Source organism: Lissotriton helveticus, chromosome 9 (genome assembly GCF_964261635.1).
Source record: "Lissotriton helveticus chromosome 9, aLisHel1.1, whole genome shotgun sequence".
NCBI lineage: Eukaryota > Metazoa > Chordata > Amphibia > Caudata > Salamandridae > Lissotriton > Lissotriton helveticus.
Genome location: NC_136070.1, coordinates 571294513 through 571308263, shown reverse-complemented (window position 1 = coordinate 571308263; position 13751 = coordinate 571294513). Strand labels below are relative to the sequence as shown.

At 42.0% G+C, this 13751-nt stretch overlaps 1 protein-coding gene across 1 annotated transcript in view; it reads left to right on the top strand.

Annotated features, from left to right (window-relative positions):
• Nucleotides 1-13751, top strand: part of LOC144781589 (protein Daple-like) — a 316346-nt gene that overhangs the window by 208133 nt on the left and 94462 nt on the right. Inside the window, exons 17-20 of the mRNA XM_078660504.1 lie at nucleotides 884-1028; nucleotides 8154-8525; nucleotides 9123-9284; nucleotides 10901-11178. Of these exons, the coding sequence (XP_078516630.1) occupies nucleotides 884-1028; nucleotides 8154-8525; nucleotides 9123-9284; nucleotides 10901-11178 (957 nt within the window). The remainder of the gene's footprint in view (nucleotides 1-883; nucleotides 1029-8153; nucleotides 8526-9122; nucleotides 9285-10900; nucleotides 11179-13751) is intronic.

Below are 13751 nucleotides of genomic sequence, written 5' to 3'. Positions count from 1 at the left end.
CTCACCAGACTAAGCAAGAAACCTTTCCCCAAAGGCAGCTACATTATGATTCTACCTAGCATCTGCCCTGACTGGGTATTTAGGCAAACAGAAGTTCTTCACGAGCAAGTACTCCACATTCATGCATTATTCTTCTTACATACTGTCAGTCACATGCCTGTCATAGGTCACATATAAGAACCATAGAGCCCACCAGGATTAACTCAAAAATCTAACACCTATTTGTAGCTCGGGTTAGGAGCGGGTCAGGAATGACACCATAAGCCCGGTATGCTCTCTAATCATTGATGGTGCTTTCATCAAGTGCTTTCATATATGTTTTTCTGAAGAAAGATTCTTATTCCAGACTTCAGGCAAGACAGTGGGTCTTGTTATCCTACTCCTCGGCTCCAAGTTTAAACTCTCCCTTGCATCTTCACTCCTACAACTTCTTTCAAGCAGACTATGCCTCTTTTATTATGTCACCTTCTTATCAACCCGTAAGACCTGATTACATGACAGAACAACAACTCTAAAACTGTTGTGCTAACCTCAGTCACCCAACATCAATCCTCCACAGACAGAGTTAATAGCATATAGGCAGGCCCCAGGCCAGGTGCAACCCAAACAAACCCTCAGCACTAGCTGTGGATAGATATTGTTTCCAATTCTTGCAATTTCCGCAGTCCCTTAACAACAAATAGGAGGCAAAAAGTGTGACAAAGAGTCAGCCCTTAATTGTATCAGGGCCAAAGTGTGTGTGCCCCAGCCATTTTGGTGAGTCAATGTCTATACTCCCAGAGTTTTCAGTGACGTGGTTCCTGTGTATAGTTCAGTTGTGCAAAAACACTTCTGTAGCAAAGTGTGCTGCACTATGCATTTACTAATGTCTCTTGTTTTACAGAAGTCAGTATCAGAGCCTGGAGAAGCGGCTGGAGGTCTCTTTCAAAGCAATGCTGCAGATGAAGGAGGACCAGCTCAGTGTGCAGCGTGAGCAACTGGGAGAGCTTCTCAGTGTCAACCAGCAACTGTCTGAGGAGTTGCAGCGGGTGAGGGAGATACAGTCTGTGTTCTTGTGACCTTCCACCAAAACCAATACTTGTGCAGCATTATCCTCAACTTGTGCTATTAGGACCCCTAACCACAAGCAGCACTCCACTACATCACCTCCAGCCATCTACCTCCCAGCATAGCCAGTGCTTAACTCCCACCAGTAATCTCAAGTTCTCTTGCCACTGTCATGTCTCCAACACTATCACCCAAACTAGGGCTCTTTAATCCTGCACAGTGCAAGATGAATTGCAAACCATAACTTACACACCATTACACCAAATGACCTCAAATGTGACATAAATGATCTCACTAATGACTATTAACTTACCATTAAAATTATGAATGAGACCACTGTGGATATAATATAGCATGGACATTTAAAGCTGTAGTGTGAGAACCTCTTTTTAATAATTAAAAAGGATCACTGACATAATATCGAATACAAAAATATAGGCTTACCAAAATATCGATGCCAAAATATAGAATGCAAAAATATCGAATTCCTATCTACAAACAGATAAGTACAAAAATATCGAATCAAAAATATTGTTTTAAAAAATGTAGTTCGTCAAAATATCAATTTTTTTTAAATGTCTTAAAAGTAATTTAAAATTAATGAAATAATAAATATAATTAACTAAAACATACTTAAAAATACTTAAAAAACTTTAAAATTATTAAATAATTAATTCATTACCACTCCAGTGAGTGCAACAGTAGGGAAAACGTTGGATAGCGTAGGGGTAAAAATTACTATTCCCACTCCAGTGAGTGCAACAGTAGGGAAAGCGTTGGATAGCGTAGGGGTCAAAATTACTATTCCCACTCCAGAGAGTGCACCAGTAGGGAAAATGTTGGATAGCGTAGGGGTAAAAATTACTGAATCGATATTATATTACTTACCTTCAATTCGATATTTTTCACCACTATATTCTGTCCATTTGATATTTTGTCCATTCTATATTTTGACTTCAATATTTTGGTAATTCGATATTTTGAATTCGATATTTTGACTTGTTACCAATTATGGATAGTGTGAAATCATAGTGATTGATTTTGGTGTGTGAGTTATGGTTTGCATAGCAAGTGTTTGCCCTATGGTCTATAGAGTTAGCCATAGCGGGAGAGTTTCAGGGGCTTTCAGTTTTATTTCATAAAATAACTTCACTTTAACTGTATCTTTAAGTGAATTTCAGATAATTTTAAAGACAATTTTATGACCGAAGCTAACCAAACCTTCCTAATAACAATATTTTGTAAATGGAAGGGAAGAAGTGCTTCACTGGTGACTTGATAAATGTGGTAGGTTCTTTGAAGTTGTGATCATGAACGATAGAGCCTCTGTATCATGCAGCAGCCAACCTTTGTTCTGCCTGACCTTCAACTGTGTATAGTGGGGGTTGACCATGACCAGGCCTTGCTCAACCCCACCTTGAGGTGAATCACTGTTGCACGTAGTGTCCCATGTAGCCAGCAGCCACCTGCATATGTAGTGGGCAAGTTAAATCCAATTTTAGTATCTCAATTGTTGTGCAAATCTGTCTTCAAATGGTGCCAGAGTTATTAGTAAGCCAATTTTTTTTTTAGTCCAGTTCCCCTTTGACTTCAGCCCCTGTCCCACCTTGTTAGATCTGCATGACACCTGGAATCCCTAAATGGGCTCAACTTGATATACTAGTAGAAAACTTGACATGTAAATCCCTGATGAAATTTGTGCAAATTTGTCAAAGGGTGGCAAAATTATTAGCAAATCAAAGTTTTTTGCCCAACGTTAACCGTGTTCCCCTTGACTAGTATCTACTTGAAACTAAACATATCAGAAGTAAGCCAAATATGCTGATCTACAAAATTGCACTGAATTTATTTTGGTGCCATTTTCAAAGATTATCCCCTCCTCCCCCTCCCCTGTGCTCCCTCTTTAACCTTGCTTCCCTTATCAGATCTCATTGAAAACTGAAAACCCTGTGCTGGGCTTAAGTGGCTAACAACCTGTAAAATGTCAGACTCATTCATTAAACAGCACCATCGTTATTAGCAAATTAACATTTTGACTTCCCACTCCTAGACTGTAACGCCCTTTATAAGTTTGCATGAAGCAAAAACTCAAAATCAGTGGCTTGCCCCTCTAACTTTGATCCCTCGACCCCAATGCTGGATCTGCATGAAATTTGAGATACCTTCATTAGTCTTAACATGTTATCAGCCTACCCAATATCAAGCATTAAAAGGGACTACCGTTATTGGCCAAGAAGTACATTTTGACCCCCCCTTCCCTTTATCTTTGCCTGCTTTTAAGGGATCGTCCCAAAACCTACCATACATACCTACGAATTACTAAATGCATTATATGTCTGCCAGATTTAAGATGAATTGGTCAAAGGATACCACAGTTATTAGCAAATGAAAAACATTTGACACCAGGCTTTAACTGTTCCCTCCCTTGATGGGACTTCACAACTTTTACCATAGCAGTGACCAGCCTGACATACACCAAAGTCTCAGTCTTAGGCCTGAGCCTTGCATGGCCCCCTAAAACAGGCAAACACAAAAAAAGTCTACCTCAACTCTGAAGAAGCAATCTAAGAGAAGTGCAGAGCTTATTTTATACCAAAGAAGAAGCCTGGGAAACCCACACACCATTACCTTCACTCTCCCATCACCGCCCAGTCTGTTCAACTAGACTCAGACTAGGAACCCTCTGTAAACCTCCCAGATCCATATGAGGACCACATTCTCAAGTATGATGGTGAAAACCCCTGCAATGATCATAATGTAGACCCTCCAGATGACCTACCTTTGGAGTCAAATCCTGTTTTACCATCACAACGCGATGACACAGCAGTATATCATACAGTCATGCGACAAGCGACAGATCACCATAAAGTTAAGCTTCATGTGGTTGAAGAGGAGAATGATCCTTTCTAAAAAAGAGTGGTATGTACAATTGTTGTCTATGCCGGAGGGCATACTCAAGTTCTCCACAAAGAACATCAAGGATCCAATGAAAGTATAGGTGATCACACCATGATTGGAGAAAAATAAAATCTCTGTAAATACCCATACATATTCTCAGAAATGTTCCACCTGATTCTCTTGCTGTCCACAAAGCAAGCAAAAGGGCATTCATGCAGGGCATGGGGATAATACTCCACCAGATAGGCAGAGCAAGAAAATTAATGCTGTGGTTAAGAGAGTAGTGAGTGGTGAGGGCTGCATGCCGTGGCAACTCACCAACTCCATCTCCGGGTGTGATAGACACCAGTGGAAAGCGTTAGAGGTGCTTGTCAGGCACCTTCCTGTAACTTACAAAAAGTGGGGGAACAACATTTACCAATGGAACAAGATCATTTCTAACGTAAACATCAGTTGTGTCCAGTAGCAGCAGGTGTGCCATCGGAGTGGAGGGGCGGGGATGACGGACTAAGAAAACAATAAAACAAAATGTCAAGACAAAAAGAACTTACCTGCCGCATCGCACCCTCCGAAGTGCTGCACTTCTCTTTCTTCCTCCTGCAGCTTCCCAAGCCTCCCCTGCTGCCAGGCCTAACACTGCTCTCATGCATGAGAACAGTTTCAGGATTGGCCTTAGTGTCCTTGATTTGCACTCCCAGGGAGACTGGGAGACTGTGACTTCTGTTTCCAACCCAGCAATTCAGCCGGGGTTGGAGAAAGCTTCACTGCGCATGACGCTTTGGCGAGCCTGAGACAGCCGTCCAAATCGCCATGCGCACTGAATCACAGTACTATCCACTCTCCCTCGAACCTTGCCCCGCAACAGCCCTGCCCTCCTGCCTCATTGAGTGGAAGAAAAATAAAACAATAATAAACATGTTTTGGTATTGTTTTATTTGTTGTGGTGACACTCCACCTCCATAGCCGAGGAGCTGCCCCTGGGTGTTCCCAAAAAGCTGTCAATACTGCGTCACCACACTAACACTAACATCCTTCGTTACCACCATGCCTGGTTCCAGAGTATTTAGCTTCCAGCAAGAGGCACCACAGCATTTCATCAGCTTGCTCTTCAGTGGTTAACACCTCTTTGGACTACAAGTCGATCCCATTCTGAAAAAAATTAAAAAGGACATCGACAGCAAAGCCCATGGGAGGTTTCCCAAAATAGTAATGCAAGGCAGGGTTTTGTCACTAACAAGAAAGGGCAGCAGCAAAATCAGCAGTTGCCTCACAACTTCAGCCTTAACAGGCACAGTAGCTAATTAAAAAAGTTCTGGTGTCCAAGCCTTACACCAAAGACGACTTCTGTGGCTACAGCCGCGTTCTGTCCCTTGCCATCCACGCCGAGCTGTAAAATGACAAAATACTGTGCCTGGAGTGGTAAAAGGCTTTTGTCATTTTACAGCTCAGCCTGGATTGCTCGGTGCTGATCCTGTGTTAAACTCGTAGATAGAAAAAGAGACATTTGAGGTGAGCAAATTGTGAGTGTCGCTGGTGTTTTAGGGTGTTCTACACAGGAGCTGCTCTCCACCTAAACTTGAGAACTACCCAGAGTTCTCTGCCTCCTAGCCGGATGTATGTCAGTACAACGCGATCTAAAAGATCGCTGTACTTGACAACGCGGGCATTACAACGCAAGTCGTTACAACAACTTGCGTTGGAGGGCGCGGATTTTGGAATATTATAATTTTATATTCCAACTCCAGTCCACGTAACAGTAGGGAAGGTGTTGGAATATAAAATTACAACATTCCTTGCCCAACAGCGCCATCCAGCACAAGTCGTAGTAACGACTTGCGTTGAAATGGCATCGTTGTAAACGATGTTTACCTCCTAGCCAGTAGGTAGTCATAGTTAGGACCAAAGTTTCCACAGGAAGATAATTTTTTATTTTGCCAATAACTTTGGCGCCGCTTGATGAATCTTCATGTAATGTTTCCAAAAACGTCCCCTTCACGGTTCAGCTGCTGTGTTGAAAGTTTCTAGGTGATCCATCAAGCCGTAGCCGAGAAAAAAAGGGAGGTCACAAAATGCTTTTTTCCCGTGTTATGTTTATGGGGCCTTTTTTTAACATAACTACAGCCCAAACCACTGAACAGAATTACACCAAATTTAGCAGAAAGCTAGATGTTGTCCCAGTAAGCTTGCTTCTTGTCATTTGGTGTAAATCCATTTAGTAGGTTCAGAGATATTTAATTTTAAAAAATGTAGACACCTGGGGACGCGAGTGGACTCTTAGATCCTACTAAAAGTATATATATACCCACTACAATCCTGCTCCACACACATTCCCCAAACAGGTACAGACATGCTGGGTGAGAAGGATCTTAATTTGTTTTACAGTTGGCTCATGAATATATATATTTCAACCTAGTACCCTCTACCTAGTACACTCTACCCTATTTCACTGTATGAAGCTTTATTCTATGCCACTGTACTATACGCTATTCCACTATATACCACTCCACTCTGTCACTACCCTGTACTCCAGTAACACTCAATGTTATTCCACTCTACACCACTCCACTTCACACTACTCCATGGTATGACACGCCACTCTACGCCACTAAACTCTGCGTTATTCCACTGTATGACACTCCACTCTACACCACTTTACAGTATGCTATTTTAACTACAGTCTACCCTACTCCACTCTACCCCACCCCACTCTGCAACACTCCACTGTACAGTATTCCACTGTATGGCACTATACTGTACGCCACTCCAGTCAGCCCTATTCCACTGTACACCACTATACAGTACCTCACTCTGTGCTACTCTACTGTATGGTATCCCACTCCAGTGTACACTTTTCCACAGTATTCCACTCCAGTGTACGCCACACCAGTCTACCCCACTCCACTGTACGCTACTCCACTGTACACCACTACACTGTACTTCACTACACTCTACGCTAGTCAACTCTAGAACACTCCACTCTACGCCACCCCACTCTATGCTGCTCCACTGTACGCCACCCCACTCTACGACAAACTTAAAATACACAAACATTAGAAATTCTTCAGTTATAGTTATACCTTAAATTTACGCACCATTCTTAAATTTATAAAACTTTGTTCTTTACCTACATACAAAGGTTAAAGTACACACTTAATTAAATGTCTAAACTTATACTTCTACCTTTAATTTATGATTTATGAGATACCTTCAAACTATTATACCTTACATACCTCTGTGCAAAGTGTATTCAACAGCATAGCCACACTACATTAACTATAACTCGCCACTCTACCATACACTGTGTTTTCACAAAAGATTTGATTTGCAATAGCATGACTGTTATTCTCAATAACATTATTTTATATGGTATAACGGATACAATTTAAAAGGTTATAAGCAGTGCATGGAAAAGACGTGAGTTATAGTTAACGTAGTGTGGCTAGCAAGTTGAATTCACTGTGTATGGAGATGCTACACCATCCCGCAGAGAACTTCTACGTGTTTGCCTTTAGCAAGCCCTTTTATATTATCTTCGCACGCAGCAATCCTATACCATCCTGCACAACTAGTGATTCTGTGCCATTCTTTCATGCCAGCATTCTTACACCAATGAATACAACCAACCATTCAACACCAAATTCCACAGCCAGCACATATACACCATCCCCTAAAACCAGTGCACTTATACCATCTTCTACATCCTATGCTCCAACACTATTCTATGTAACCTGTACTTCAACCCTTTCTTACTGAGATAGAACTCACCACCTCCCACAATCAGCCTTTCTGCACCATTGTACACAACCAACTGTCATACATAATCTTCCAGTCTGTACTCTTACACTATCGTTCACAGCCAACACTTCAACACCACCCTACATCATCTCCCATTCCAAGGTCATTTACAGTGCCCCCCACAAAAAGCATTAATACCTCACTTGCCAAAAACAGTGCTTCCACATTATTCTACTAACTTAGTGGTTCACCTATCCCACACAATCAGCACTCATACAATTCCGTAGTCAAAACTATGTCAAGAACTTATACTACAGCATCCAGTGCAACCAGTGTTTCAATCACATCCCTGGATGCTAGCTCTCCTTACCTGTTCTCAACGACCCCTCCAAATGATTTCTTCTAAATGTGCTTTATTGTAAAATGCCCCACTGTCTGCCTTTTACACCATGATGATCTTTTCTTCTTGACAGGTCAAACGTGCTCAGCATGCCTGGAGTTTTTTGCAAGAGACACAGAAATACACCAAGCCTGGGAAGGAGCAAGTTACCAAAGATCTTCATTACCAATGTGCTGGGGAGGAGAAGGGCGTTGAAAAGGACCTTGCCAGCTTGGCTTCAGAGAAGGAGGTGGTGGGCCAGATTCACATCAACCAGTCTGGAAATGAGAAGTCAGCTGTTGATACCAATATTAACCATCCTGTGGATGAAGAAAGTGTCAATAAAGAGTCATCTGGACCATTTGGAGAAGAGAAGATGCTCGAGAAGGAATCCTATAGTGGCCTTTGCAGGGTCGATCCTGGGACTGAAGCTGTAGGCGGCCGTCTGATTGAGCTGGAACGCAAAGTAAGGAACACGCTGTATCTCAAAGGAAGGTTTTGCAGGTCTAGAAAACATCCATCACCCAACCACTTCAGCAAACCTCCATCTCAGTACTGGCACATGCAAATAACCCTGCCAGTGCCTCTTAATCCTGCATAACACCCTACTCATTTGTAACTAATGCAACTGAACTGCTTTGCTAATGCACCTGAATTCTGACCTGCAGCAACACCTGCTGTTCCAGTATTTCGTGCCTCACTCCCAGTCTTGTCAAAACACATTAATTTAGATCTGTAACATCCCTGCATTTGTATTTTGGCACACTGCTTTGACATTGCACATCATTGCTGGCCTGCCTTATCACATAGTCTTCCCATTTTGGATCCCACATGCAGCTCTGTCAGACCACCTTAAGACACTTGCTATTCTAACAAAGGGCACACGTGCTATTCTAACAAAGGACACACTTGCTATTCTAACAAAGGACACATGTGCTGCTCCACCAGACAAGTGCATTCTCATAAGTTTGTCATTTCTCATATAAGCTATATATTGGTGACCTCTCTCTTCTATATGCTTGACCCTACTGACCCCTCATTTCTGTGTTTCCTCTCTATGCAGAATGCAACCCTAGCAGCAGAGAAGAATGCCTTGTTGTCACAGGTGACGCAGCTGGAATCACAGTTGGGAAATCTGCAGTCACAGATTTTGATGCTCCAAAAGCACAGCCTGTCCCTCCAGGAGCAGACCGGTGGCCTTCAGGCTCTCAATACCAGGCTACAGGTGAGGAATGAACTGTTGTTGCAAAGGTAACAGCTGAACTCTCCCCTTTAAGTAATTTAAATTCAGAATCTTGCATTTCTTTGGTTTTCCCCAGTCTAGACAGCTAATGCTTTTGACTTTTTGCTGTAATACAATTTATTAGAACTTCCTAAATTCCAGATTCAGTCCCTTAAATTCATTCTGAATTCTACTCATGTGTGTTGCTGACATTTGAGAGGCAAGATCACCTCAACTCCTATCTGTTCTCCTTGCACTGGTTACAAATGCAAGAGCACGTAAAGCAAACAGCAGTATTCTCAGTCCACAGAGCACTTGAGCTACCTCACTGTTCGTTTTTAGCAGCAACGTTTTTTGTTTGAATATTTTTATTGGGTTTTAGCATTCGTTACAACATTGTTAGATTCGTGCAGTGGTGTAATGTTACAAAGGGTACATTAACAAACAATTCCACAGTCACAATGCCATATAGATGTATTGTACTGTCCAACCGTGATTGGGGTGATTGGTCCACGTGTACACATTACATGTCGCTGCACCGTCCATGTCATGCACTGCAGATGGGGGATTGGGCAGCTGCCTACACTGGAGCATCTGGAGTCTTCTGTGCTCCACTGGGTATTTGTGCTGGCCGAAGGAGCTCACCACCCAAAATAAGTCTGAAGAGCCCATCCAAGTAGAAACAGTGTTCTTCGAGGGAAATGAGGAGATTGGTAGGTGTATGTGTAGGACCAAAGATGAGAACAATTGCCCATGCACAAGTATCTCTGGTCTCAAGAGGATGTTAGTACAATGGGGGAATCTGTGGATACGAGTTTCATAACAATCACCCATAGTCAGATAATGCAAAAGATTGGAGACACTAGCACTTGTATAAGGATTCATTGAATGTGGTTACACAGCCATTTCAGCAATGTAAATGCAGACCTGAATATATGACGTTACAACTCAAACAATTACAATGCATGCTTTTACAACACAGTTTTTACATCGCAACTACCATTACATCGCATGATTTTACAATGCATGCCATTACAATGCATTTTTTGAACTACCATTCCAACGCATTCCAACACAACGCATACCATTACAACGCGTAATACTTTTAGGGCAACAGTAGGGTAAGTGTTGGATACTGTAGGGGTAAAAATTACTATTCCCACTCCAGTGAGTGCAACAGTAGGGTAAGTGTTGGACAGTGGTGAGGTAAAAATCACTATTCCCATGTACCCCAAAACCCAAAACCACCCTAAAACTAAAAAATCTCCATTACTTATAAGCGTTGTAATGGCATGCGTTGTAATGGTATTGCATCAAAATATCTGGCCACTCGAAATCATTGTTAGACTTGGGGCCGATTCACAGAACTAACTTAAGACAAAATCCTACTTACTACCATTTTGGTATTCCCAGAAGGCACCTACTCATTTTGGTATTCACAGAAGGCACTTACTCATCAATGAGTAAGTGCCTTCTGTGAATACCAAAATGGTATTAAGTTTAGGATTTTGTCTTGTTAGTTCTGTGAATCGGGCCCTTGGTTCACATATCATTCTACGTGATTGGTTATTTTATACTTTACTAACCCTCCAGTTACTCTTTTCCTCTTATTATTATAGGTGGAAAACTCTGCACTGAGCTCCCAGAATGCCTCTCTCACCTCCCAGGCTTCACAGCTCCAGAGCCGCCTGGCTGTGTTGGAGGGGGAGGAGCGAGCAGCCTCAAAAGAGCGGGATGAAACCAGGGCCCGGCACGAGGCTCTGCTGAAGGACCATGAACGACTGGCCCAGCTTCACGATCGCCAGGGCGCCGATCTAGAGGGACTGATGGAGAAGCACGGCAAACTGAAGGTGGCTCAGCGTGCCCTGGAGCTCGAGCACAGGGACCTGGAGGGCAGGTATGACCATAGTACGCCTGAGGGTCCTGGGTCACATAATGGCCGAAGTGACAAAGAGCAACTCACTAAATTCTGTGCAATATTTTATAAACAGTTCTTTGTACTCAAAAAATATTTCACTTTTTAAATTAATTCAATATGCTTTTTAAACAAATTTGGTGCATTTAAGAAATCTAAATCTGTACACTCGTAGGTTGTATCACTTCTGTGCATTATCTACACAAATCAGTGCACTATTTTAGCCATTCCCTGCCCCTCCTTATTGATTTTGTGGAGTTTGTTAATTGTATACATATTTTTTAATTCTTGCGCACTTTTGAAGTGGCCTGTTATTTTTTAAATAATTTGGGTTTGAAGAATTCAATGAAGAATAGTGCACATTCTAAAAGAATTATGTATTTTAGATAACAGTACTATAACACTGATATTGACCATGCCATAAAGTGTTGTGGAAATCATATACCTGGTATTAAAATTATCAGCCGACCATATTCCAATATTTTAAACGTGGCAGATTCTTAGGTATAACCTGCAAAAACGTATATATCTTTAATGTAAGGAAACACAAACAATCTCCACCCACTTACAGGATCCCAGGACGTTTTTTAAATGGTACCAAAAGAAGAACAAATGAAGGGAAAAAAGCAATGCCTATACAGTCATCAATTGTTTCTATTTTTTATTTTATAATTCAACTGTAGAAGAAAAAAATCAATCAAACATGAGAAAAATAAAAACGTGTTTCAGTCTAATTTAGTAGCTTTGCTGCTCAAGTTAGTTAGTTTGCTCCTTTTAACAGTAAAAAAGAGGAATTTATTTTCATAAGTATGCCTTGCAATATAGAAGAAAAACTGAGCTATTACTTTCAAAGGACCACCACAATCCCATCATGCAGCACAATGACGGAAGCATCTCAAAGCATGCTGTTTTACCTCAGAAATTCATCCCTGCTGAGAACCCCTGCTGATGTCCCTAAATCCCTTAGCTGATACCAAGGAATCCGGACAAAATGGAGAAAAGGGGTTCGAGAAACCAGGACTGGATTCACCCTCTAGGTAGCTTTGTCTCAGCAAGCGATGCCATTGAGCCCCTCTATCAAGCAAACCCAGGACTTCGGGTAATGGGAGACCAGCGGTAGTTTAAGAAGATGGTGACAATCAGGAGCTTGCAAGAGGGTTCATTTAAACAAGTCAATAATGGGTATACAGAGAGCGAAACGCTTACCCATCATAGTGACAAAATGTGCTGTAATGATCTCCTGACCAAGCAGGAGCCCCAGAATGCCAGAAGACTGTCACGTCACCAGTTAAATACTAAAGCGTAAGCAATCATAAACAAGAAGACAACAGGACAGGCAGACCTTGGAAGTGGAACTAAAGGAAAACCTTATCTGCGGGGTGGTGAAGATAGCAAGAAAGGGAGAAAATAAAAAGGTGCATAGATGGTAAATTGGTTTGAGTAAAACAGTGTGGGAAGCTACAGCAACTATGCAAAACATTGCAAAGTGCCTGCTCCACGTTGGCAGTGGCCTAAAACCTGACCTTTGCTCCTAGTTAACTCGGAAGTGATCAAGTAACCCAAGAAGTGAATGTGTGTGAGGAAACTGTCTTGTGCGGTCAAGTTTTGCTGTAAGCACAGTTTCCAGAGCTCTGTTCTCCAGACTTTTCACCTTTTCCCGATCCTGCAGGTGACTCAATGTACCTGAGCCATTTTAAATTTTTACAAAACGCAATTCTTCCCTTATGTGGTAATGACCTTCACATCATTCTCCCATATAGTTGGTTTCTAGAGTCTGGTCCTAAATGATATATGATGCTGTTGGACATTCCAGAGAACTTACTGTTTCTTGACAGGCAGAAGTCCAGACTACAATACCTCTAGAAGGCCACAACACCACGCTTCCAAAGGGACAAACACTTGGAGCATGCTCAAAGTCGTAGCTCTAACCATAATTGGCAAATTTCACTAGATGGTGGACTGAAAGCCTTTTTCTGTCATTTCATTTAAATTGTGCTTGTTTCAGGGAAAACACAGTTAAAGTGAAGTTATAGATATGATTACACCTCTGATATTCACCAGTTAGGAATTCCTCTGCAACCACAACTCACCCCCAGTGCACTTACTGCTCATGAAGGCACACGACGTTCCAGCTCACATCACAGACAACATTATCAATGCCATCACTTGTTACATCACATATAACCTCACCACTGAAATCGTTGATGGCCTAGGCAATGTTACTCTGTACAACCATAACATTTACGTAAATCACACAGCATCTCTTGCTACAGTTATTTAAATGTCACTGGGCTCACCATTGAAGGTGAGCCAGCTGTGAAGCTAAAATCATTCTTCAAAGAGACTCATAATACAAAGTCTGCCTTTCTGAGAACTCCTGAGAAGGTGATGCAGCAGAGAGAGCTTTGTTTGGTAATGTTGAGTGGGACCTGTGTCCACACAGGAGCTGGGTGCAGGGCTTGGCAGAAAGCCAGGCCTCCCTTCAGCCCCCATTCATATGGCTGAAGGACATGCACTGTGGGCTATGTCCTCAATGAGGCTTGGCTGAGAAAGTT